General features: G+C 43.4%; 1 protein-coding gene across 17 annotated transcripts in view; it reads right to left on the bottom strand.

The window, feature by feature from the left end:
- Positions 1 to 7,865: 7,865 nt before the first annotated feature.
- Positions 7,866 to 27,932, bottom strand: part of GPBP1L1 (GC-rich promoter binding protein 1 like 1) — a 48,923-nt gene continuing 28,856 nt past the window's right edge. For 9 of the 17 annotated variants that reach the window (XM_043520428.1, XM_038412365.2, XM_043520430.1 and 6 more), the window contains 6 exons: positions 27,548 to 27,741; positions 19,200 to 19,340; positions 12,610 to 12,768; positions 10,025 to 10,149; positions 9,044 to 9,146; positions 7,866 to 8,791 (listed from right to left, as the gene is read on the bottom strand). In XM_043520428.1, coding sequence (XP_043376363.1) covers positions 8,645 to 8,791; positions 9,044 to 9,146; positions 10,025 to 10,149; positions 12,610 to 12,768; positions 19,200 to 19,340; positions 27,548 to 27,741 — 869 coding nt within the window. In that variant the 3' untranslated portion in view covers positions 7,866 to 8,644. The remainder of the gene's footprint in view (positions 8,792 to 9,043; positions 9,147 to 10,024; positions 10,150 to 12,609; positions 12,769 to 19,199; positions 19,341 to 27,547; positions 27,742 to 27,932) is intronic. The other 8 variants (XM_043520437.1, XM_043520431.1, XM_038412370.2 and 5 more) reach the window with 1 other exon arrangement.

Here is a 27,932-nt window from a genome sequence, read left to right as displayed (position 1 = left end):
CCTGCCCCCCAGAACTCCTGCCCCATCCAACCCCCCACGTTCCTTGATGCCCCCTCCTGGGACCCCTGCCCCATCCACCTCCTTCCCTGTCCCCTGACTGCCCCCAGAACTGGGCAGGAAGGTCTTGTGGGCCACCATAGAGGGTGCCCACCCTACCCTGCCCCTAAGAGCCAGAGGGAGCTGCTGGGGAGCGAGGTGGGGAGTCCCGGCGGTGCTTACCTGGGGCAACTCCCAGGAAGCATCCAGCAGGTCCCTCTGGCTCCTAGGGGTTGGGTAGCGGCTGCTCCCCCCCACTGATCACATCAAAAGTGACATCTTAGGTGCAGACTCCATGGGTGCTCTGGGGCTGGAGCCCCCATGGGGAAAATTTGAGGGGTGCAGAGCACCCACCACCAGCTCCCCACCCCGTGCCAGGCCCCAGCTCACCTCCGCTCCGCCTCCTCCCCTGAACATGCCGCCCTGCTCTGCTTTTCCGGCCCCTCCCCCTGCTTCCCAACAATCAGCTGTTTGCGCAGGAAGCCGGGGAGGGCTGAGAAGCAGGAGGCGGTTTCGCGCTCAGGCCGAGGGAGGCAGAGGCGAGCTGGGGCGGGGAGCAGTTCCCCTGCGCCCCCAACCCCGGGTTACCTGCTGCAGCGCAGGTGGCCCTCCTCACACCCCCTCACCCCAGCTCCCCTCCACCTCCCTAGGCCTGAGCAGGAAGCCACCGCCTGCTTCTCAGCCTGCCCCAGCTTCCCGTGCCAACAGCTGATACACAGGAAACCGGGGGGGGGGGGGGATGGAGAAGCAGAGCGGGGCAGCACATTCAGGGGAGGTGGCGGAGCAGAGGTGAGCTGGGGCTGGGCAGGGAGCTGCCGGTGGGGACTCTGCACCCACCAAATTTTCCCTGTGGGTGCTCCAGTCCCGGAGCACCCACAGAATCAGTGCCTAAGGTGCCACTTTTGGCCAGCTGTTAAATTTAGAGGCCCTTTTAGAACCGGTTGTCCCATTAAAAGGGCTTCTAAATTTAACAAATGGTTCCAGTGAACCAGTGCGAACCAGCTCCAGCTCACCACTGGTCGGAACCCCTCAGGGGGACGCAAGGTTATTAAATAGGGGTCGTGAGCAGTCAGCCTCCAGCCCAAACCCCCCTTTGCCTCCAGCATTTATAATGGTGTTAAATATATTAAAAAGTTATTTTAATTTATAAGGGGGGGGTCGTTGCACTCAGAGGCTTGTGATATGAAAGGGGTCACCAGCACAAAAAATTTGAGAGCCACTGCCCTAGAAGCTAGTTGAATAAAGAATGGGAACAGTCCCAGTCAATGCCTCTTCAGCGACCGCCCACCTGAGGCGGGGAGAAAAAAAAAGATTTTTTTTTAAATGTGAAAACAAAAAGAAAATAAATGGAGAGATAAACAACGAAGAAAATAAGCTGAGACAACGGCAGAGATTAAAGGAATATGAGAATAGATAAGGGTGCTGCTCTTGTTCCGACTGAAACCAAGGGTAGTAGAGAAGGAACTGGGTAACGGTTGGCTGCGTGCGCGGGGAAGCTGCTCGGAGCCGCATGAGACAGCTGCTGCGCATGTTCGGCCAACCAGGGCACTGCTATTACAAGTCTCCGACTAGAAGCGCAAGGCACCAAGACACCAAAAGTGGAGCTCCCACAGGGACAACTCCTTGAAGAACCTGTTGCTTCTTAGCTTTAACCTGTTCCTAATAGACTTAAATAAGCCTGCTGTAAGCTAAAATAAGGTCCTATACAATCTTTCGTGTCAGTTTAACAAAATGTGATAAAAAAATCACACCTTAAGTTAAACTGGTACAGCTTTCATGTAGACAAATCCCAAGAATGCAGCTCTCAAATCACACCAAAAGGAACTGGTCAATTTGATAGTGATTTAGAGACTTCCACTTTGTTTCAGAAAGCAGAGTCAGATGGACCCTACAAGACTGATGCCTAGATAATAGGGGTAAAAATGTTTTCTTTAGCCCTCCTCTTATTAAATTAGATCATTTTACTGTTACAGTTTCAAAGCAACGTGAACCCACTGAGGCCCAAAATCTGAAAATCAATGCAGTTTAGGATACATTGGAAAATGTTATCTGGGTTCTAAGTAGCTATTAAAAGTGAATTAAAAGACCTACCAATGCATTGCTAAATGTATTAACCTTTTACCATTTTCAGTCTGACCAGAAGCTGTTTTAGTGGGATGTATTAAAAACCTAAAGTGACATCTGGGCCCCACTGAAGTCAAAGGGAGTTCTATCATTGATTTCAATAGGTCTAGAATTTCACCTCTAGTATACAGCTTCATCTAACTGATCTACAACCACATTTAACAAGTTAACATTCCGGCTGACGGTTTGCAAAGTTACTAGCATACAAACTGAAGTTAAAGAGACACTCAAAGAGTGTCATGAACAGATTAATTGTAAAATTTGTGTTTAATCTAATAGAAATGTTTTCATGATTTTTTAAAAAGTTTCATAGATTCATAAATACTAAGGTCAGAAGGGACCATTCTGATCATCTAGTCCGACCTCCTGCACAGTGCAGGCCACAGAATCTCACCCACCCACTCCTATGAAAAACCTCACCTATGTCTGAGCTATTGAAGTCCTTAAATCGTGGTTCTAAGACTTTAAGGAGCAGAGAAGCCTCCCTCAAGTCAACCATGCCCCATGCTACAGAGAAAGGCGAAAAACCTCCAGGGCCTCTCCAATCTGCCCTGGAGGAAAATTCCTTCCCGACCCCAAATATGGCAATCAGCTAAACCCTGAACATATGGGCAAGATTCACCAGCCAGATACTACAGAAAATTCTTTCCTGGGTAACTCAGATCCCATCCATCTAATATCCCATCTCAGGGGATTAGGCCTATTTACCCTGAATATTTAAAGATCAATTAATTACCAAAATCCCATTATCCCATCATACCATCTCCTGCATAAACTTATCAAGTAGAATCTTAAAACCAGATAGATCTTTTGCCCCCACTGCTTCCCTTGGAAGGTTATTCCAAAACTTCACTCCTCTGATGGTTAAAAACCTTCGTCTGATTTCAAGTCTAAACTTCCTGGTGGCCAGTTTATACCTGTTTATGTTCTTGTGTCCACACTGGTGCTGAACTTAAATAATTCCTCTCCCTCTCCTGTATTTATCCCTCTGATATATTTATAGAGAGCAATCATATCTCCCCTCAACCTTCTTTTAGTTAGGCTAAACAAGCCAAGCTCCTTAAGTCTCCTTTCATACGACAAGTTTTCCATTTCTCAGATCATCCTAGTAGCCCTTCTCTGTACCTGCTCCAGTTTGAATTCATCCTTTTTAAACATGGGAGACTAGAACTGCACACAGTATTCTAGGTGAGGTCTCACCAGTGCCTTGTATAACGGTACTAAAACCTCCTTATCCCTACTGGAAATGCCTCTCCTGATGCATCCCAAAACTGCATTAGCTTTTTTCACAGCCATATCACATTGGCAGCTCATAGTCATCCTATGATCAACCAATACGCCAAGGTCCTTCTCCTCTTCCGTTACTTCTAATTGATGCGTCCCCAACTTATAACTAAAATTCTTGTTATTAATCCCTAAATGCATAACCTTACACTTCTCACTATTAAATTTCATCCTATTACTATTATTCCAGTTTACAAGGTCATCCAGATCCTCCTGTATGATATCCCGATCCTTCTCTGAATTGGCAATACCTCCCAGCTTTGTATCATCTGCAAACTTTATTAGCACACTCCCACTTTTTGTGCCAAGGTCAGTAATAAAGATTAAATAAGATTGGTCCCAAAACTGATCCCTGAGGACTCCACTGGTAACCTCCCTCCAACCTGACAGTTCGCCTTTCAGTAGGACCCGTTGCAGTCTCCCCTTTAACCAATTCCTTATCCACCTTTTGATGTTCATATTGATCCCCATCTTCTCCAATTTAACTAACAATTCCCCATGTGGCACGGTATCAAATGCCTTACTGAAATCTAGGTAAATTAGATCCACTGCATTTCCTTTATCTAAAAAAATCTGTTACCTTTTCAAAAAAGGAGATTAGGTTGGTTTGGCATGATCTACCTTTTGTAAAACCATGATGTATTTTGTCCCATTTACCATTGACTTCAACGTCCTTAACTAATTTCTCCTTCAAAATTTTTTCCAGGACCTTGCATACTACAGATGTCAAACTAACTGACCTGTAGTTACCCGGATCACTTTTTTTTCCTTTCTTAAAAATAGGAACTATATTAGCAATTCTCCAATCATTCGGTACTACTCCTGAGTTTATAGATTCATTAAAAATTCTTGCTAATGGGCTTGCAATTTCAGGTGCCAATTCCTTTAATATTCTTGGATGAAGATTATCTGGGCCCCCCAATTTAGTCCCATTAAGCTGTTTCAGTTTTGCTTCTACCTCAGATATGGTAATATCTACCTCTATATCCTCATTCCCATTTGTCATGCTACCATTATCCCCAAGATCCTCTTTAGCCTTATTAAAGACTGAGGCAAAGTATTTGTTTAGATATTGGGCCATGCCTAGATTATCTTTAACCTCCACTCCATCCTCAGTGTTAAGCGGCCCCACTTCTTCTTTCTTAGTTTTCTTCTTATTTATATGGCTATAGAACCTTTTACTATTGGTTTTAATTCCCTTTGCAAGGTCCAACTCTACTCGACTTTTAGCCCGTCTCACTTTATCCCTACATGTTCTGAACTCAATTAGGTAGCTTTCCTTGCTGATCCCTCCCATCTTCCACTCCCTATATGCTTTCTGCTTCTTCTTAATCACCTCTCTAAGATGCTTGCTCATCCAGCTTGGTCTACAACTCCTTCCCATGAATTTTTTCCCTTTTCTTGGGATACAGGCTTCTGATAGCTTCTGCAGTTTTGATTTTAAGTAATCCCAGGCCTCCTCTACCTTTAGATCCATAAGTTCTTCAGTCCAATCCACTTCCCTAACTAATCTCCTTAATTTTTGAAAGTCAGCCCTTTTGAAATCAAAAACCCTAGTTGCAGATTTATTTTTGTTAATCCTTCCATTTAGTTTGAACTGAATTAGCTCATGATCACTTGAGCCAAGATTGTCCCCTACAACCATTTCTTCTATGAGGTCCTCGCTACTCACCAAAATTAAATCTAAAATGGCATCCCCTCTAGTCGGTTCAGCAACTACTTGTGAAGGAATCCATCAGCTATCACATCTAGGAAAATCTGAGCCCTATTATTATTACTAGCACTGGTCCTCCAGTCTATATCTGGGAAGTTAAAGTCTCCCATGATCATGCAGTTTCCATTAGTATTTACTTTATTAAAGACATTAAAAAGGGCTCTATCCATATCCAAATTAGATCCCGGAGGTCTATAGCACACCCCAAGCACTATCGTAGGAGAGGCTTTACTAGTTTTCTTCCCCAATGTAATTTTTGCCCAGACGGACTCTGTAAAGAAATAAGAAGCAATGTAATGGATAAGACATTCTACCTCATCATTGATATACAATGCTACTCCACCCCCTTTACCTTTATTTCTGTCTTTCCTAAACAGCACATACCCTTCAATACCTGTAGTCCAGTCATGACTACTATTCCACCATGTTTCTGTTATCCCTATAATATCTGGTTTCACTTCCTGCACCAGTAGCTCTAGTTCCTCCATTTTGTTACCTAGGCTCCTCGCATTGGTGTATAAACATCTTAATTTTTGCTGTTTGGCCTCGCTCACATTTTGTACCCTATTAGGCACAGTCATTCTACAGCCAGTATAACCTATTAGACTAGTATCCACACCGCCCTCGCTCCTTATATACATTCTCCTACCCATGGCTGTATCCTTTCTTACTTCGTCTTCTTTCCTCTCAATGCTAAAATCCGGCGTGGAGATTTCCTGGACATCTCCCATCCATCTCCCCCCAATTCCTAGTTTAAAGCTCTCTATCAGTTGTGCCAGCCTCGATCCTAGAAGTCTATTTCCTTCCCTACTCAGATGAAGTCCATTCCGAGAGAACTGTCCTCTGTCCGTGAATGCCTCCCAGTGGCCATACATCCCAAAGCCCTCCTTATATCACCACTGCCTAAGCCATCTGTTGACAGTCATAATCTTGTCACACCTTTGTTGCCCTTCTCTAGGAACAGGAAGGATCCCGCTAAGGATCACCTGAGCCTCAATTTCCTTAAGCGTCTTCCCCAGCCTAGCATAGTCTCCCTTAATACTTTCCAGCGAGAATCTAGCCCTATCATTTGTTCCCACATGAAGGATAATTAGGGGATTCTTTCCCGCTCCCTTTAGGATCCTTTTCAACCTCAGGTCTACATCCCGTATCTTAGCACCCGGAAGACAGCACACCCTTCTATTCTCAGGATCAGCTCTAGTTACAGGCCTGTCAATTCTTCTCAATAAAGAGTCCCCGATCACATAGACCTGCCTTTTCCTGGTGATGGTGCTATTCTCCAGTCTCTCCCCTGTTCCCTCTGGCTGCAAGTTCTTTCCATTCCTATTTTCCTTTATAATCTTCTTCAACCCATCCTGTATCCTCCTGGGGCTCATATTTGGTGTAGTCTCCCTTGACTCTTCTGCTTTACCTATAGGACTAGCCTCTCTTCTCTTCTTCCTTACCCTTCCACCTTCAACAAGTACCTGCTGAGCCCCTTCTTCGTTTTCCAACTCTGCAAACCTATTCCTAAGCTCTATTTCTCCTTCACTAGCCCATCTTTTCCTCTGCCTGGTTCTTTTAGTCACATGTTTCCACTGACACTTTCCTCACCCAGTCTCCCCTCAAAATTCCCCAGCCCTGCTTCCATCCGTGAGTGAGCTTTTCCCTTCAGATACCTCATATCTTTGCTCCATCATCTGCTCAAACCCTTCCTAAACTCAACGAGACTTTCCACCTGCATCTCCAAACCTCGGATCTTTCCCTCCATCAGCTCTATTAGACGGCATTTCATGCAGAAAAAACTCTTACCGGGTCCCCCCTCCAGGATCATGTACATACCACAGCTTCCACATCCAGTCATCCTCAATGTGTCTTCCACTACAGGAGTCATTCCCACAGCTGCCTCTGTATCTGTCATCGCCTTCCCACCTAAATCCTGTTAATCTGGGAAACACAAGCCACACCAAAAAGACCACCCCCTCAGCAAAAGCAAACCCCAAACAAGCACCACAATACAAACTCCTCCAACAGAACTCCCACTCAAACTCCCCTGTTTAGAGCTCTGTTTGCTAGCTCCTGTGCCGCTGCAGCTGTCTGTGCCGCTGCCTGACTGGCTGGCTACCTTTATAGGACCCCTAGTCAGAAGCCCCACCCTCTAAGCAGGGCTCAGCTGCTCTCCCAGCACAAAGCCCCTACAGACACACACAAATACTAAAAATACAAAACCAAGTACAACTACCTTCTCCTCCAACAGAACTCCCACTCAAACTCCCCTGTTTAGAGCTCTGTTTTTCAATTAAAAGAGCTTCATTTGGATTGAAAACAAACAGCATCATTGCACTACAGCATGAGAAACTGGAAGTGAAAAATGATCAGTCTAGCTTCACTGTCTATATGGTCTGAAGTAGAGGGTGGGAGAGAGGGTGAGGAAAGCAAACTGCTTTTAATACTGTAGTAAAAATTAAATTCGATCTTGCTCTTTACATGTATTTCAAAACAGATAAGGGCTAACTATGATTTCACCACTGTCCCTTTTAAAAAAGGGAGTAGGTTATCTACTGGATTATGAGCACCACAGAAAACAGAGTGTTTTCAAAGTGGGAATAAACTGGGGGGGTGGGGTGGAGGGTGTGAAACAAAGTGTTTATTCCCTGGTGCTATTAAAACCCCACAGTTCCATATTCATTTGAGGAAAGACTTCCTTCCATAAGAAAGACAACTAGAATTGGCAAACTGATGCAAAATATTTATTCCAAGTTAGTTATTTTTTGATGCAGTAGTTTTTTCCCCTCATACAGACTCAATGTGATAGTCACTTTTTTAAATCTGTAAATAATGTTATCAAAATAATCTTAATCTTTGAAATCTCACAAAAAATTTATATTTTACAATCCACCCTGAATATCAAGGCTGCAAGAAGAAGAACACAAACAATTCCTATGTCCAAATATTTTACAGCTGTACCCATAAAAGAAAACCACAAACGCCTGGTTAAGTGATGAAGCTCCCCGAGCCGCAAAAAAAAATAAAAAATAAAAAATTCATGTTATTAGCATTAATTTAACACAATTAGAACTTCAATAGCCATTTTGTCATTGACAATGATTGTTTTAGCACATTGTTACCGCGCAACATTATGTAATGCAGGCGGCATTATTAGAAGCTTGTTGTTGCAAAGATCAGTCACCTGTATCCTGCTTACAAGACTGAACTTGTGCATTGCCTGACGAGGGATTCTCATCACAAATTTGCTAGCTGCACAAATTTCTATTAAGCAGAAGGGCAAAACCAAAAGAAAAAGCTAAACAAGCCAATTTCTCTCTTCTTTGGGATACAATTATTTCCCTTGTGCATGAAGTATTCAACAACAAAAGAAAAACTGAACAGACTGGAGACAGAATAAACTCTGTTTAGTTTATACAACCCCAAACACACGTTGAACTATGAACCGAGTTTATTGGGTTGGTTTTATTTATTTATTTTTTTAATGTTTTGTGCCCACTTTCAGGCATCGTCATCTGACGTTTCGCTGCTACTAGTTTCTGTGTCTGAGTCCTCCAACTCTGTCTTAAAAGTGCTTCTCCAGTGGGAGAACAAGCTGGAGCTGCGGCCCTGAAGAAATCCATTCTTCCCAAATCCATTTCTTCTTAGCTACAAGGAAGATAGATAAATAGATAAAAAAGGCTAAATTGTGAAGAGTAAGGGTCAGTGACAATATACATGGTTGTCAATATATATATATTTCTAGTGGGGACAATGTTGGTAAATTTTCCCCACTAGACAATCACTTTAAATCAATACACAAGTTCTATTTAGTTCTTTGTAATTTAGAACAACAGTCTAAGATGTGTGTGAAATAGGTGAGGAAGAAGCGCCATCACTATGGCAAGAGCTGTAATATACCTGCTCTGATTTAACTTGGAACTCTTTGAGCTCATCCTCAGTGAGGGGAAGATAGTTCTCATCATTTTCAGGATACTCCTGCCATCCCATTTCTTTCAGTAACCTGATTCATGAAAAAAAGGGGAGAGGGGTTAAAAAGAAACAAATGGAAAAAAGTCAAATTTTACCAGGTGCACGATAAAGTGCAAGATTTTTCTACTGAACTGCTACGATCCCTCCAGGAAGGGTTTTCTAGTTTTAGAAAACACTATACAAATAATATATATAATACTTTGCCTTTAGACAGATAAAGAAGTTAAGAAAGAAGGCTACTGATTTACCCAGGTACACAGAGAAAGTATGCATGGCAGCCAATAACACTAGAACTCAGGATTTCCTTTTTCTTAGTGCCCTAATTAAACAACTAGATCACACTCCTCTTGCTCACACAACCAGAATGCATATTTAGATATGCATGCAAGTATTTCTTCCCACTTCTCATAGCTTTACAGGATTTGGGGCAATTTGTTATCAAATCAGCATACTGACAAAGCACAGAAGCATTCCAAGAAGAGTTGGGAGGAGAGATGTGGTGATATGTCATCAACTTCTGTACCACCACATGTGGAAATCCCTTTTGCAGATCAAGCAGAACAGCACTTGAGATTCTGCCGAGCCACCTGGTGTGGGAAACATCTAAGCCAGGCAGCATAAATGACTTATGGATGCAAAGCTAGAAGAGTACTAGAAGGTTAATTACAGAAGTTGGGTGAAATCTTGGCCCCATTGACTTCAACGAGACCAGAATTTCACTCTGGTATTTTACTTGCTGCTACACTTTCTACCAGCCCCAGTGCTATAAGAAAGTCACACACCTGCAGCTTAGCATATGAAAGACTATTTTCTGGAGAAGAGAATCTTCTAAGCACCTGCTTTTTCCTCACACAATGCGACAAAATGATTTGTGAGACACCTTCAGCCCACATTCTGCTGTCACCTCACCTGTGTTCTGCTTCCAGTGAATGTGAAAGGTTCTCCCCTTCCTCCATTAAAGGGAGAGAAAGGCCATTCTGATGGCAATTCTCTTCCCAGTTTTCCTTTGGTTCTGGTGTGCTGCTGCCCTCCATCTAAAGGAAAAATGTAAGTCAAATCACATCGAGACACTGATCCTTCATGCATACATCACAGTTCAAGTCTTGAAGCTAGTGTTCTTGAGTGGATGACTCCAGAGAGAATAAAACTCTTCACCATAAGTCAATGCTTCAGAGCAAGAGTTGGTAACAGAAAACAGTTGCCATCAGACATTGGTGAGGTGAGAGGTACAAAATGAGTTCGGTGGGCTGCAGTTTAATTTTTAAGGGACAAATGTCCACACCACAATACCACCATTATGGATTCAGAGATGCCAAAGACTATACGAGCCATGCAGACTGCACTCTGACCCTTGGAGGTGTCGTCCTACATCAGGCCAAACACTGGTAGAGCAAGGCACCATCCTATGGGTTGTGCAGAGACTGTTCAATTTGCCAGGTCTGTCAAGCCTGCACTTTCACAAGGGCCAAACTCATTTAAACTACTCTGGGTCCAGTGTCAATTTTCTCAACTTTCAGTTTGTTGAACAGAATGTAAACGGAAGTTGCAGTGTTTTTAACTATGCTACCAGAACTAAGCTACATAAATGGAAATTTCAGTGCTGCAATGATATTTAAAGAGTAAGCATTCTTCTAAAATATTGTTCCTTCCCCTTCTTTAGAAAGCCCTCTGAGAATCCTGCCAATTCTTACCAAACATTGCCCTTTTCCCTTTGCCATATATTGTAATTGTCCTCCTGCATTTCTTTAGCTCAGTGTTCTTCATTGCAAGGCCCACGAGCTGGTGGCGGCTCCCATCTACTCTAAGTGTGACTTGCTAAGTTCCCTCTAAGCTGCGTGGTCACGCAGCAGGCTATACATAGCCATGCAGCAGCTCTAAAGGGCCGCGCAGCAGGGACCTGGAAAGGAGAGAGGTAGGGCTTGGCTGGGGAGCAAGTTGGGGCTTGCAGGGCTGCTGTGGGCCTGTCTCCGGCCCCAGAGCTCCGTGTTGCCTGCTGGCAGGGGGGGAAAGCTTGACAAAGCCCTGGCTGGGATGATTTAACTGGGACTTGGTCCTGCTTTGAGCAGGGGGTTGGACTAGATGACCTTCTGGGGTCCCTTCCAACCCTGATATTCTATGATTCTATGAAAGAGGGGCCCCTTCCCCAGAGCTCGGTGCTGCCGGCTGGCAGGGGGAGAGATCTTCCCCAGAGCTAGCTGCTGCCAGCAAGAAAAGGGTGGGGGGGGGGAGGAGGGGAAGGATTCCTCTGGCCCCAGCCCCAAGGCAGCCTGCCTGCACCCCAAACTCCTTATCCCAGCCCCACCCCAGAGCCCACACCCCCAGCCAGAGCCCTGACCCCCCCCACATCCCAACCCTCTGCCCTAGCCTTGAGCCCCCTCCTGCACCCTGAACCCCTCATCCCTGATCCCAACCCTCTGTCCTAGCCCCGAGCCCCTCCCATACCTCAAACCCCTCATCCCCAGCTCTACCCTAGAGCCCTCACCCCCAGCCAGAGGGATGAGAAGAAAACCAAGGAACAAACTGACCAACCAACATTTGGACTGCCTTACTAGGATTGCGATGACAGATTACAAATAGGGCATGAACAAAGTCAAGGAGGAACAGGAACACTTTCACTCATCCAGTTTTTAAAGTAAGTTTTCCATTATTCTGCTCTTTAAGTTTACTCACATAGATGCCTTTTTTATTCCAAATATTTTCCTCATTATTTTATAAAAGGAGTATTGTTTTATTGTACAAGTAGACTTTGTTTTAGTTGCATGAATGGCTCCGTAACATTACATCATTAAGGAGTAGTAAGCTCTGTGTTAATTTAGTAGTTGATATAGCTCTCACATTGAAGGCTTTTTGCCAAAGTGGCCCCCACTTCAAAAATAGTGAAGAGCACTGCTTTAGGTTATGGCTTTTCTTTGTTTCTCATTGCGTACCATCTGTACTGATATGGCAGCACAGATATGAGAACAAGTGCTCATTAATTAACAGCTACAGATGATGATCTAGCAGAGGCAACATGAGAGCTCAGAATGTTTTTGTTTAGGATCCACAACAACAGTTACTTCTCTGACCCCCATTCTGGAGAGGAGTTTTCCTAGGGAAAAATGTTAAGACACTTTAAAACACAGATCAAAAATAAGAGGGCATTTTAAAACAGATAGCTGGCAGGAGTGTACTCGGGCACATAGCAGCACCCTAGAATGGAAGCCATTTGCAATTCTCTCTCTTGTGGCTACTGCTCAGGAAGAAGGATTTAAGCTACTTCTGACAGTCCGGAATCTCCTTAGTTCCAGTACCGGAAGCCTACATTTCTCTATCAAGAGAAGGATAAATTCTACTCCCAACTGCCATGCAGCTAGTTGGCAGCCATGCTATCGCTGCGTAAATATGAGGCCACAATTTTATTTTTTTAATTTTTTTTTTACATACTGGTATAGTTTCCATTTCAAGTCCCTTAAAATACACAATTCTCAGGAAAGAGAAGTGGGCAGTCCTCTTACATCCTCCAACTTGTCACATTCTCTGTTCTCTGTGATCTCTCCATTCCTGTCATCTTTCAATGCCTTCAGGAATTCACTTTTCTTATCGGCGGTGCGACGCATCAGCTTAGTCAAACGTGAAGAACTGATCTCAATGGGAGGGGTGATGCTGGAAGGACTCTGGAGAAGTAAGGTGGAACACATTAGAGAACTTACCAAATACCAATTGAAGAAAAGCTGGGTCTGAGCCCTGTTCAAGGTTTTTGTCCACACTTTTTAGTACTTTATCTCCTGAACTGACTGGCAATTTCCTACGAGTATTCAGTTCAGATTTCTACCAGAGAACTTGGCTGCACTGTTCCAAATCCACGCCCTTCCTCCTCACCAACCTGGAACGAATGCCTCCAACCAATTCTTACTTTCTTCTGCTGCTGCAACTGTTTCTTCATCTCCATTAACTTAGACAGTCATGAACTTAACATGCTTGTTCTGCTCCTCACATAAGCAGCTTCCTGGTAACGTGAGCTACCTCACAGGGTCCCCGTTCGGTTAATTCCATCTCTGCTCTTGGAATGATCCAGGAATATACTGCTGATTCCTGCCTATTAGCGAAATCATTCCCCCAACTCCTGTTTTCCATGCCAAATAAAAAGTCTATCCAATTAAATTAAACAAAACTGATCTCCTGTGGTCTTCAGTAGTATTTATGACATGTGGTGGTATCCAATAGTATGGCAGCTAGCTTTCAATGTAGTTAACCTGTTTCATTTTTATAGGTAGGATTTACAATCAAAATAAATTGGGGTTCTATCCTCCTGACTTCCCCTCTGCCTGGAGTATGTGTCTGTGGTATTCATGTCTGGTGGTCCTTGCAGAAGACAGGAATCCTGTTCTCATTAGTCTTGACTCTCCACTGAAAGGAGAGGTCACAACAACACATCAGAATCTTGTACACAAAACAATCCCTTTCCTTCACATAAATTGTGAAAGGAGGGAAAGAGAAATCAAAGCATGAAAGAGAACTGAACAGGTGCATATTTAAATAGTTCCTCATTGCAGGAGTTGGAAGAGCCTTGCAGCACCATTTTAGATGTTTTTCTTGGAGCTGAAGTGTTGCCTACAGACAATCCTTAGGACACCAAAGAAAACTACTTTGCAAAGTATGCTTACAGTACAACATACAATCTCTCTGAGCAGAAAAAAAGGCAAAGAAAATGGATCTCAAAATACTTAGCTGCTTGGATTCCTTATTCCTAAATTACATGTAATGCTAAGATGAAATGAACCTCTCCTGGAGAAGTGTATGCTATAAACCCTGGCATCATACAGTAACATTCACCAGGCAGTTATTCCAGACAACATCTAGTACACCACTGAGAGGAGCAAACAGGAGATTGTGAAACTTCCACAGTTTGTCTGAGTGACTGTCAGGATAAAATGAAATCCAGGGTAGTATTTAAATTCTAAGCGTGGTAATTAATGTGACTGTCCAAGTGACAGACTATAACTGACTGAACAGAAGAGACAGACTAAGAACATTTGACATTTCTAGTAGACTGGAACACCCATTTAACAAGACAGCCAATAAAACTCTTAAGCTCCATGCTAGAGCAGCCCTTTTCAAAGACACCTGTACAGAAATGCCAACATACCAAGAGCTCAATTTTACAAATTTTAAGGGATGAGCAAAGCAGCTGTAACCAGTGATAAATTTCTCAAATTTTCCACCTTAACTTTGACTACACAAAGCTTTCAACAGATTTATAATAAAACCAAAATAAGTGCACATTGCTTACTGATTTTACAATCATCCTTCCCACACTGCCTCTTCTAAGTCAAAGGAAAGACAGGTGTGTGGGTCTCAGTATCTGACACCTGGAGGTATCTGAACCCAGAGATCTCATATGAGAGAGTGAGGCCTGATATGCTGAAGTAATGAGTTTTAACAATGACAAGTTCATTCTCAGTACTTTGCCTACAAGATTGTAGAATATTCTCCTAGGGGAAAACAGTGGAAGAGCCATCCCTTAGGTTTTTAAAAGCAACTGCATAAAGCACTAAAAGTGCACTTATAGGGAAGAATCTTACACTAATCCTCAGGGAGATCTCAGAGGACTTCTCTCTCTAATTCCCAGGACTCTATGGTAATGTCAGGGTTCTACTTTCACACAGCTTCTCATTTTCAGAACATTTTACAAATACTAACTGATCACTCTTCAACTCCTCTGTAAGGTAGTTATTATTGCCATTATACAGATAAAGAGGTAGAGATTAAATTACTTTTCCCAGGTCAGTAGCAGAGGTTAGATTAAAATTCATGGGTCCCAGTCCTGTGTTTAGACTAAGATTGTCAAACAATGTTTTTAAAAGAAGCAGGTGAAATAAAAGTCTAGGCATTACAGCTGCAAATGCTCAGTTGTAGCTTGGACAAACTTAAATCATTTCCAGTTTAACTGGATATAGCTACTGACGTTATGGGAACACAGGATGGAGCGACTTTCAGACGAGTTTCTTCTATTAAAATCTACTAACCACTCAGACAATGCTGGTGGAAGTTCAACACAGAGTGGAACTTTCATAGCTTTAAGTATTACTGGTCTCTGTAGAAAGACTGAATTACAGGCTCGCTCTCTTGAGTGTCAGGTTAATACCCTACATCAGGGGTGGGCAAACTACAGCCCACGGGCCACATCTGGCCGGCAGGACCGTCCTACCCAGCCCCTGAGCTCCCAGCCGGGGAGTCTCACCTCCGGCCCCTCCCCCACTATTCTCCTCCCCCACAGACACGCTGCCCTGCAGACAGCACAGCTTGCACCCACCCACCTCCCAGGCTTTCAAATGAGCCTGACTGCCACTCTGAGTGGCCTGGTAAGGGTAAGGGGACGGCAGTTACGGATGGGGGTCCTGGAAGGGGGGGGTCAGGGACAAGGAGTTGGGGAGGGAGGGCTGGATGGGTCAGTGGTCCCAGGGGGCCTGTCAGGGGGTGGGGGTGTGGATAGGGGTCGGGGCAGCCAGGGGACAGGGAGGGTTGGATAGGGTGTTGGGTCTCGGGGGGGGGGGAGAGGCAGTCAGGGGACAAGGAGCAGGGGGGGTTGGGGTTCTGAGGGGGATAGTCAGGTGGTGGATAAGGGGTGGGGGCCAGGCTGTTTGGGGGAGACACAGCCTTTGCTATCCAGCCCTCCATACCGTTTTGTAACCCCGAAGTGACCCTTGGGCCAAAAAGTTTTCCCACCCCTGCCCTACATCCTTGATGGCCAGAGACTGACAGCAAGAGCAGCCTAGGACAACAAATTACAGAGGCTATATGCAGTACTTATTGTACTGAATAACAAGTGCATTTAACTTTGTTTTGGTATTACTTACCTGAAGGTGGAAGCTTATCTGAATTATGTATTTATGTTCCAGTAGTGCCCAAAGTGTGCTAGGTGTTGTACAGACATAAGGGAAAACAAAGTCCCTACCCCAATGGGCTTACAATCTAAAACAACAAAGAGGTAGGATGAGGGGAAAGAATACAATATAAAAGCAAAGTTCTCAAGGAGATGACTGGCAATTTTGTTATTTCCATGGGGGTTTTTTTTTTTTTATTACATAAAAACCAGAAATACTCATCTACATACCCATTATTAGTGGGCTATTTCCTCATTTGGAAACTCAATTTTGTGTTTTGCATAGAATTGTCTCATGATCAAAACAATATCCCAGTATCTTACACTCAAAGTGTAGGGCATGGATAATCAACAGGCAGACCGCAGGTCAAAGCCAGACTGCCAGACACTTTTGAACGTACCGCTAAATCTTTTTATTTACTTATTACTGTTACTGTGGTGTGAAAAATGTTTCTCTGGAGTCTGGACTTTGACCAAGAAATCTGGACATTGACCAAGAAATAACTGATTACCCCTGGTGTCGGGGTTCAAAAATGGTGAAAGTTCAGAATGAATAAAAATCTATACAGCTTCAACATCCACGATGATGACAAAACCTTCCCAGGAATACTTCTGGCCTCAGAACAAAAAGATTAAGAGAGACAGCAGCCTCATACATGAAAGATTCTCAGTTTTGTAATAGCAACACTTCTGCCGAATATGCAGGGCAGTATTCACCTCTGGTGGAGTAAATACATCACCATTGTTTATTAAAATTAAAGAACCGTATCAAGATATGACTTGTTTAACTTCTTCCCCCATTCCAAATTATTTAAACTGAAAATTTAAAGATATAGAAAATCATGGCCAAGTAGTGACTAGCAATTTTGAATGTGTCAATATTTGGTACCCAACTTGACACCTTAAAGAGAGCAGATTTTCAGAGGATGGAAAGTTGGCATTCTAAAGATCAGATCCCTTTTAGGTCATTTCTTAAAATCTTGTCTAACTTTTCCATGATTTCTGTTGTTTACCCTTTGGTAATTTACTCAGTTTGGACATAAAAGTGACTAGTTTAATTTTCTGATTTTTACACACTAACACAAAGCCATAGTGTTTTGCTTCCCAACAGTGCAGGGGAAGTTTTAATGTAAAATTGTTTAAAATTAATGGAAATGCTCCTTTATTAGGGTCTGTAAGTAATTTTTAGCCCAAACCCAGCATTTTGGATGTAAACTACTTGGAAAGCAAGTCCCTTTTAGAGGCCTATTACCTACACAAGTAAAGGGCAGAAAAGGCTACCATGAATAGACTGCTGAAATTCTAGTAAATGTTAAATTCAAATAATTTATAGATTAAGTGTCTGGAAAATTAAGACAACCTTGTAGATGAACACTGGGGTACATTCTCCACCTTCAACACTGAAACACCACAGTACCTGAAGAGCAGCAGTACGCACATCTGTACATCCCAAACCTTTGAACCTACCCAGAGCTCACCACATGCATTGCTAGGAAAGAGCTGTAAAATGGAAGAGCAAGAACACAAGACAACATAGCACCCTATTTTAAACAGTGACACAGAATTCAGGTCTTGTATGGTGTAAATTCTGGTGTGCACTAGCGTGCCATGCACTAACCAGCCTGTGGAGACCCTGCTAGCACTGAATCATATGACTGGAAGGGACCTCAAGAGGTCTTCTAGTCCAGTCCCCTGCACTCAAGGCAGGACGATGTATTATCTAGACCAGAGGTGGGAAAACTATGGCCCGTGGGCCACATCCGGCCTGTGGGACCGTCCTGCATGCCCTTGAGCTCCTGGCTAGGGAAGCTAGCCCCTACCCCCGCCCAGCCACTGTCACCCCTCCCCCGCAGCCTCAGCTCACCATGTCGCCAGCGCTCTGAGCAGTGTGGCTGCGAGCTCCTCCCGGGCAGCATGGCACGCTCTGGTCAGGCTGCACGGCTGCCTGTCCTGCTGCTCTGAGTGGCATGGTAAAAGGGGCAGGGAGTCTTGGGGGGGCAGTCAGAGGACAATTGTATTGGATGGGTTAGGGGTTCAGGGGGGCACAGTCAGGAGATTGGAAATGGGGGTGTTGGATAGGCATGGGAATCCCGAGGCGCCTGTTGGGGGACAGGGGGTAGACAGGGGTCAGGGTAGTCAGGGGACAAGAAGCGGGGGGGGGGGGGGAGGAGTTTGGATAGCTCAGAGGTTCTGAGGGAGGCAGTTAGGGGGCGGAAAGTGGGAGGGGGTGGGGGACAGGCTGTTTGAGGAAGTACAGCCTTCCCTATCTGGCCCTGCATACAGTTTCAAAACCCTGATGTGGCCCTCAGGCCAAAAAGTTTGCCCACTCCTGATCTAGACCATCCCTGACAGGTGATGGTCTAACATGCTCTTAAAAAACCTCCGATGACATTGTTCTAAGAATTCCCTAGTGTGTGTTAATGTAGTCCCCCATTTTAAGCTCTTTTGAAATGTATTCATGTTGGGAAACTTTTAGTGTGCACCAACAGGGTACACATGATCTAGCTAGTGTGTGACACTAATACTCTAGAGTTTACACCCCCCCATGTGGATTAAGGGTACATCTTCACTAGCAATGTTACACTTTAACGTGGCCATCTAGTTGCAGCACCAGAGCTGGGAGTGCTTTCTCCCAGCACTGTAAAAAAAACCATCTCCATGAGGGGAATAGTTCCCAGTGCTCGTGCACTGTCTACGCTGCCACTTCACAGCACTGAAACTTGCAGCACTTGGGGGGGTTTTCACACCCTTGAGTGAGAAAGTTGCAGCGCTGTAAAGTGGCAGTGTAGACAAGACCATTCTGTAGAGAAGCCCTCAGCGTTAACTTTCAGTTCACAGCTCTCACATAGCAGGGCTAGTGTCTGCACTCTGGTAATGCAGCTGATGGTTTGGACATGGTTTCTGGGCATGCCCAGTTAGTTCCCATAGTGCTCTTAAAATGTAAAAGCAACCATACCTTGTATGATGGTGATGAAATTACAGCAGACCTAGCCAAAAACTGCTGGCAGCACACTTTACATCAAGACAGGCAGACTTCCAAGAGCACTCCCATTAATGTAAAAGGGGACTTAGCTCAACATGCAAAGACGATACAAGTGATTGAGTACTCTTCAAGTGTTCAGAGCTGTATAATATGAATAGAAGAGCTCTCATGGTACTTAAATTATAGAAAGCAACATTAGTTGGAAAAGGTCCAATTCTATCCCCAACCCAACCCCTTACCTCTTTGGGAGAGGTGAGAACTGAGCCACTCGCCAGTACCGCTGGTTTGGTTACAGACACCGGACTGGTAAAGGCAGAGTCACGGCTGGAGGAAAGCGAGCCGGGTTTATGTTCACTTCTGTTAGCTTTCCATGGACTTGGCTATATTGAAGAGAACACAGTACACTAGACAGTAATGGTATGGCACAAGAATGGATTGCTTGCAAGTGGTAAAAAAAATCATAAAGCAACATCAAATTGACTTAACAAGGTGTCTGATTAATTGAACAAATTATCTTCCCCTGCTCCAAAAATGGTCTCAAATCCCCCTCATCTTAATCCTGAAAGTCCCCCATTCCTGCCCTGCTGAACCACCCAGCCCACATCAATACCCTGTAACTGCATCACAGCTATCACTGCTCTAGCAAAGGATTGGTTGCGACTACTATGATCATCACTAGTTGGAGGAATCACCATGGAGAGATGCCATGTATCCCACAACTGCTCCCAGCACAGGAAGTGAGAGACCATAACACTCAAATTTCTTACACAGTGCTAAATACCACCACCAAATATCTTGCATCACTCAACAGGAGCTTCCTCTGACAAAGGGGAAGAAGCTCTAAGACATGAATGCAAGACAGCAATTCCCCATGTTGCAAGGAAGATATTCCTAATCCCCATGGAAGGGTAAAGGAACAAAATAATTTGATTTCACCCTGTTTAACAAGACACAGAAGTCAATGGATATACTAAAAATCCAGACAAGAAGCCCCAAAACTTACCGAGCGAGAAGCCAGGTGACTGGAGTACAAAAGCACGTAAACCAGCCCATTTTCTAAGCCAATCCACATGTAACTACTTAGAGTGGGCAAATTCACCCACCTAGTATCCACCATCAGGATATATCTGCATCTATTATTTGGTGGCCAAGCAATAATAGCAGTTGCAGAAAGCTGCCTCATGATAAAGGTCTTCTACTTGGAAAAGTATTATCTTGGACCTCTCAGCTACCAAGGACAAACTGTGCAACAACGATCCCAAAATGAGAGGTATGGCACCAAGCACACAGGAACAAGAGAGAGGAGGAATAATAAAATGAAACTGTAAAATTAAAAAACAAAACAAAACTAACTATTCTGAGTTTGATATCAATGCTCATCCAGGACGTGTCTGGGATTTAACTTAAATATGACTCTAAAATGGAGAACGTACTTTGCAGAAAAGGACACCAGAGGCCACTGTTTCTCCATATTTCCTCATTTGCTATCTTGGTGTATTTTTCTTCCTTCTTATATTGTGCTCACTCCTCTCCCTTGCTCCCCCACCGGTAAAAATCAAATCCCTCTCCCCAATCCCTAATCAGAAGGGACATGATGCTGGAGGTCGACAGCCATCGACATGGGCTGGAACACTGATGCCTGCAGCCCTACTACACCTTTGACTTTTACAATGTCCAGCTACATTAGCAACCCCACAAAGAAAGGCAGGAAAGATTTTCAAGGAGCTACCAGTAGTTTTATTTGCTATACAGCGGTATGCTTGCCGTGAGTCAGGGGAAACTGCATCAATCTGAGGTCCTGCACCTTCCATCTCCTACATTGATCACATCCTCTGATTTTGGCTCCCCCCGTCATTGACTAGTCTGATGTCTCCCCCACAGGTTAGAAAACTGATTTAGATTGTAAACTTCCTGGGGTAGAGATTGTGCCTTCATTTCTGAATAACCAAAGTGTACTTCTTGCACTACCACTTAATTTACAGTAATCTCTTAAATAGGAACATCAGAAAATGGCAGTCACCTCAAACTGTCAATTTTTGCTCAAGAACCAGAAGGCACAATTCTCCAGTTTGTATTGACTATGAGGAGTTTCTGTATGGAAGACCATAAGCAGATTCACATTATATAGAACACTCATCCCCCACCCCAAAAAAACTCAACACTGGTGAAATAGATTTCCATCTTTTTCATATCTTATATTTCAAATCAAGTTCCTGTCAAACTCTCAAAAGCCAAATGTAAATTGTCACAGCACCCCACTGGTGAGGCACAACACTGAATTTGGGGTGTGGGTGTTCGATTGTAAGTGCCTGGGGACAGGTATATTTGTGTTTTGAGTTTGTACAGCGCTGAGCACAATGAAAAGCCCTAGTCATAGACCAAGAGCCAGGTACTACAATAATACAAATACTTGGAATGCTCACAATGACACTGAGGCCCATTGGTGCCAACAGGTTCATTGTTCTTTACAAGCAACTACTGTCTCAGATCTGACAAACTCACTACATCCAATATACCACTTTCACAGTATTTATTAATGAAGGGTAGCAAGTGAGGTCTGTACTAAAAGCTCTTAATTTATCAATATTCACTGCAAGATGTGTACACAGGTAATATTTAAGGAATAACCTAACTATTGAAAACTATGCCTTATGGTCCCGGAGTAAAAAAAGTCTGTCATCCGAGAATCATGTGTTTTGGTGATGGCCCATTCAAGCAGAATTTGTCCTCACCCGTCTCTGGTCAGCTGGTGATGTAATGCAAGGTTTAACTGTCTACCCTTGTCCCATCCCAGAACAGTTGGAAAACTATCAAAGCCAACTGCAATCAATCAAAATCACTTGACGGTAAAAAGGAACAGTGTAACAGACAGGGGATCACTGGATTGTCAATAAAGACAAATTCAGTACATCAAAGGGTGGAAAAAGATGCACTGAAATCCATTCACTGAGGAGAAATCTTGTTGAGCAGGGGGTGTTCAGTGAAAGACTGGATTCTGGTTCCTGGGAAACCAGTCAGCTCTGCAACAAATTGAACGATGTGGGAGAAAAATACTTTATTAGATAGAAAGGTAGACCCTAGTTTGAATTTTATAATTTTGTTTTGTATTGTAAACATTAGTTTCCATCGCACACTCTTTTCTAGGGGAATTTATATACTCTCATACTAAACCAAAAGAAGGTTATATAAGTGTTCAATGCTGTGTGTTACACAGGAGCTGAGATTTAAGGTAAAGCAGGTAAACTGGGGTACATTGTTCCTTTGCGAGCAGAGAATCTGGGACTTCCATGAGTAGCCAGCATCAAGGGCAGGATATCACAGAAGAACATTTCAAGGGGACTGGGGTGCACATTTTGTTAACCTACAAGTCAAAGATGGGACTGCCCTAGCTCAGAGTGTGCTTGAGTGGCTGACAGGCCAGCAGTGTTAGGGAACTGACACCCAGCTACCAGAGGCAAGACTCCCTCTCACTGGAGGCAGGAGGTAACAAGGTGACTCTCAATCCAGGGTACCCTGAACACTCATTTTTGCATCATTCTTCACAGACTATTATGGCTAACCCCTGCTGAGACAGGATGCTCAGAGGCTGCTAATGATTATTCATATGGCTTCCACCAAGAGGCAGTTCAGATAGAAACCTGAAGAAAAGTCCTTCTGACTATTTTTGGGGGGTGAGAGAAGGTGTAAGTGTGGAGCAAGCAGTCTAATGATTAGAAGGTCAACAGAGGCAGGACTTCGGGGTTATGTTTATAGGCGTGACACCAAAGCCTTGTCTACACTATGTGGGCTACACCACATCTATGCTGCTGTACACCATAGTGTAGATGCATATCACACTGACAGATAGGATTTTTGCCCTTATTCTAGGAACTACACCTCCCTGAGCAGTGGTCAGTTGACCTCACTATATCTACCCCATGGTTTAAGGCCAGCACAGCTGCGATGCTCAGGGATGTGAATTTTTCACTCCCTAATCAATGTAGTTATGCTGATCTACATTTTTAGGGTAGACTACGTCTAACACAGTTTGATCGTGGGCAATTTATCTGTGTCAGTTTATCCACCTGAGAAATAGGAATTTGTGGTACCTGTTGCCAGAAGATGTTGTGAAGGTCAGATGGGGTTCAAAAAAGAATTTGTTAAGTTCATGGAGGACAGATCCAACAGTGGCTATTAGCCAAGATGGTCAAGGATGCAACCTCATGTTCTGGGTGTCCCTAGCCTCTGACTGCCAGAAGGTGAGAGTAGATGACAGGGGATGGATCACTTCATGATTACCTGTTCTGTTCATTCCCTCTAAAACACCTGCCATTGGCCAATGTTGGAAGGATATTGGGTTAGATGGGTCATTGGCCTGACCCAGTTTGGCTATTCTTAAGTTGGAATAAACTCCTTTCAGTGCCGCTGAGACTGTTTTAACACCATTTAGCGCTGCTATAGCATTTTTCATTCCGTTGTGCCAGTGGTAGCTTTTTTAGTCATGCAGGTCTACAGAGGCTTATGGATATAACCCATCCAACCACCCTTCTGCATCTTTGAAAAAACAGTTACTGAACAGGATAGTAACCATTGTTCTTTGAGATGTGTTGCACACGTTCATTCCATTCTTGGTGTTAGTGTTCCCAGCATACGGCTGTCAGAAACATTTCCCCTCAGCAGTACTCATGGGGTGGCTCAAGCTCCCGCTGCTGTCCTGTATCACTGTGTGCAGATATAAAGGTCAGAGCTGTCCCCAGGGCCCCTCACTTCCTTCTTGCTGGAACGCCAATGCAGAGGAGCAGGAGAGGGTGGGTTATGGAATGGACATGCACAACAGTCTAGTAACTTTTCTTCTTTGCGTGACTGCACATGTGCATTCTACTCTTGGTGACTCAAGCCATAAGAACAGGAGGTGGGATAGGAGTCTATTTCAACAAAGATTGAAGAACAACTCATCCAACTCTAGCACTGTCTCTGGAGTCTTAAGCCATAACATAGCGGGAGGCAAACATGTGGACAGAGGACCAGGTTGCCACTCTACTAGTGTCCGCAATTGGAACCTGTGCCAGAAAAGCTGCTGAGGCCAACTACAACCGCCTTGAATGAGCTGAGTCTCTGTCAGGTGGAGTGACATTAGCCAAGTCATAACACATGCGTATACAGGATGCAACCCAGGAAGAAATTCTCTGGGTAGAGACTGAATGGCTTCTTACTCTGTCTGCCATTGCTATGAACAGATGGGAGGATTTATAGAATAGCCTGGTTCTGTCCAGGGAAAGTGTTAAGGCTCTCCTGATGTCTAAGGTATGCAAATGCTGTTCATCCCTGTTCATATGTAGCTTTGGGTATAATATGGTCAAATTGTCTGATATGGAAAGAAGAAACCACCTTTGAGACAAATTTTGGATGAGGATGCAGGTGAACTTTGTCCTTAAAAAAGATCTTGTATGGATGCCCCAAAATTAATGCCTGTAGCTCCTCTACTCTTCTGGGAGAGGTAATCACCATCAAAAATGCCACCTTCATTGATAGATGCAGCAGAGAGGATATAGCCAATGGCTCAAATGGGGAACCCGTAAATCTTTACAATACTAAGATTAGATCCAAGGGGGAACCGAGTCTTGCACCTGAGCGTGCTAATTTGAATAAGCTTTTTTTTTTTTCCCTTCAAATGGACATCATTGGTAGAGCCCTGCATGGATACAACATTTGTACCTGCATCCGATCCGCAAAAATGATCCACGGCGGTAAAGCAGATATCCACAGATTTGCAGGGATTTAGACATAAAATTTGGATCTGCATCCATCCACAATCAGAAAAATGGTCAGCGGATGCAGATATCTGCAGATATCCGATATCCACAGATTTTGCAGGGCTCTCGTCATTGAAGAAAATAGAGCAACTGTCCACTTTAGAGTGAAATGCTCAAACAGCTTCCAGATGTACCCTGATGGAACTAACCACCAACCCTTGGTGTTTCAGGTTTAATAAGTAGTCCAGAACATGTTGATCTTCCATACTGCTGAGACCAAATGGAAAAATTCTTCCATTTAGAGAGGTACATAGTTCTTGTAGAAGGCCTTCTATTATTTAGCAGGATCTCTTGAAAGTCTTTTGAGCAGGCCTGCTCTCTAGTATCTAGCCATGAAGCATCCATGCAGTTAAGTGAAGGACTATAGGCGCAGGTGGAGTAGGTGACTGTGACCCTAGGACAATGGTTTTTAAACTTTAGGCTGCATACCCCTTTCCAAATAATGTAGTCTACCACATACCCATCTGAGATAGGCAGGTGACGTGTGGGGGAGGGGATGCCACGCAGGGTCATTGTGAGCTCATTGGGTCAGAGACCGTCTTTTATACATGTTTATACAATGCCTAACATGATGGGGCTGATCCCCAACTTGGGACCTATATGCATTACCACCTTAGAAACAGCAAATTATTTCTAAACTGGCTAAATAACTTTACAGACATTCCTCTGAATATTACAGGAATAAGACAAGGGGTACACTATTAGCTAATTAACACACGTCTTTGGCCACAGAAGTCAATTTAGGTACAAAATCACCTACACTGACATGCCCTACTGCAATTTTAAGGAAGATCTATGATTCACGGAATGGAAAGGAAAACTGGGATGTCAAAAATCAGCATTTTGACAAGTAGGTTTAGTTGTCCAGTTTATGTACCAGAATCACACTGCTACTTTACATCAGTCAAAACAATTGCTTCATTTCCCCAAGTGCTCTTCTAAAATTCCATCTATCAATGGTATAATAGAACTAGTTTATGAACCTATTAGGCCATATCACATCAGGATCACAACACTAACAAAACCCACAAAGGTTGGGATTTTCAAGTGCCTAAAGGAGCTAGGCGTTCAAACCCCCTGAAATTCCAGGCAATTTGGATACATCATTCATTCCATTAGGCCCCTTTGAAAATCTGAGCATAAAATACCATTTTCTAGGCAAAATGAAAAGAAGCTCAGCATCTGGATAAACATCCAGTCAGTAAGCCCAATTAAACTGTGCTATAGTCTCACAAGGAGAAAGACCCATCACTTAGGACATTTAGAACTAGGCAAAACAAATGCACTGGAGACTATACTGCAGGGAACCACCGCATTCTGGAAGGGGGAACTACGTAACTGATTAGCTTTTAATCTTCAATATCTGTGATTCTATGCAATAATGTACTACTGCAGGATGCAGTCATAATATTTACATGCACTTAGGTATTGAAAACACGGATTTCAATCTCATGATTTACAAATCTTAAGAGTAAATTTGTATAGCACCATAACTTGCAAACCCCACAATATATCATTGCTTGCATACATGGCTAGCAGTTATACATTTCTGCATTAAATAAAAGATCACTGTGCAATGAACAAGCAGCAACACAATGTAGTTATTAAAAAGGCTCTGAAGTAGAAGGCTGAATAGCTAAAACCTGTTCAATACACCAAGTCATTGCAGATACAGGCAAAGCACCCAACCATATCCTTAAGTCACCCAAGCTGTAAAACTGAAAAAGCAGCAACAGGAAGCTCTCTGAACACCAGAAACTCCATCTTGTTTGAACTGTCATGAGTGATTCCACATGTGGGCTGACTGCCTAATAATTTCTGATTCTACAGGTAAGGAATTCTTTACAAATGGAATTTTATAAATAGTTGTGATTCTTACAAAGCCCACCTGTAAGGCCAACGCTGGCGTGCTACCCCAAAACAAGCCGTAAGATAAGAATTTTTTAGAATTGAAAAATGATAGTCATTCTAATCATGAGGGTTCTCTCTGCTGTGTGTGGGAGAGGAGGGACCAGCTGAATTTTAAAGAGGACCAGAAAGGTAAGATTTGTGTTCATGCCTTCTGCTCCTTTACAAATTTCTGAAAGGAGTTTTTAAGGAGAGTTTTCTTTTGATTGTATTTCATAAAGTTTAAAAAAAAATCTGCTCTTCTGTATCACTGGAAGTCTTCCTGGAAGATACACAGCTAGAAAGGAACTTCTCAACCAGGACCGATAATCTTTTAAAGATCTTCTCTTCCAAGCGTTTATAAAGCATTTTAATTAATGAGGTGTTACCAGCCAAAAAAAATAAGCAAAACAAAGCTCTAAAAATTATGAATAAAAATCATTTTCATGATTATGTTTCACTTCTCTGATACTACTTGGAATGTCATAATCCTACAAGTTCCCCAGGTATCTCTATACCAGCCTTCAGGAAAAATAGTTAGATAAAGACCTGACCCCAATATAAAACAATCAAGCAGAAACTGAAAACTTGAAAAACCTTTTCACCTTTTTGTGTGTAACATAAAGAAGCTAAAGTGCAAAACCCTATATTTTTTTTGTAGGTTACCTTTAACGCTCAACTACTATGATGAAGGATCATGTTAAAACATGACTCAGTCTCGTCTTTGAAGACCGGTCCAAACTGTATTTTAACCATGTTAATTAATCATATTACAACTTTGTACAGATTTACAAGACTGTCATATGAACAACTCATTCACTCTTCTCTCTGTTATTAGTACTTTTTCTACATAAGGGAGAGAATGCCCCTTCAATACAGTTTAGTAACTCCATTGGAAGCCCTTGTACCTTAGATGGAGGAGCTGCAGGTTTAGGAACCAGATTTTTGTAGACACTTGGGACAATTGTGGTGGTCTTGTTGCCATTTGCAAGGTGAGGAACTGGTGACGTAAATGCAGCTGAGAAGGCGGCAGCAGGATCCTCTTTTGAAACCTTTTTGATGACCAGCATCTTGGTAGGTTGCTTGGCACTAGGGGGGTTTTCTACAAAAACAGGGGAACAAGACATCAAAAAAATAATTAGAATCTCAGTAATTCCACAAAAGTTGACTCTACCTCAGCTCCAATTCGACCTCTTAGAGTCTAAGATGCTGAGAGAGTCTCAGGCTAACAGCTTCTGAATTCAAGTGAAGAGGATATCAGACAAAGATGATAAAGTCCAACATTTTGTAGGC

The sequence above is a fragment of the Dermochelys coriacea genome, chromosome 8 (assembly GCF_009764565.3).
Source record: "Dermochelys coriacea isolate rDerCor1 chromosome 8, rDerCor1.pri.v4, whole genome shotgun sequence".
Classification (NCBI taxonomy): domain Eukaryota; kingdom Metazoa; phylum Chordata; order Testudines; family Dermochelyidae; genus Dermochelys; species Dermochelys coriacea.
Note: the sequence above shows the minus strand (reverse complement) of the source record. Positions and strands in the feature narration are given on the sequence as shown.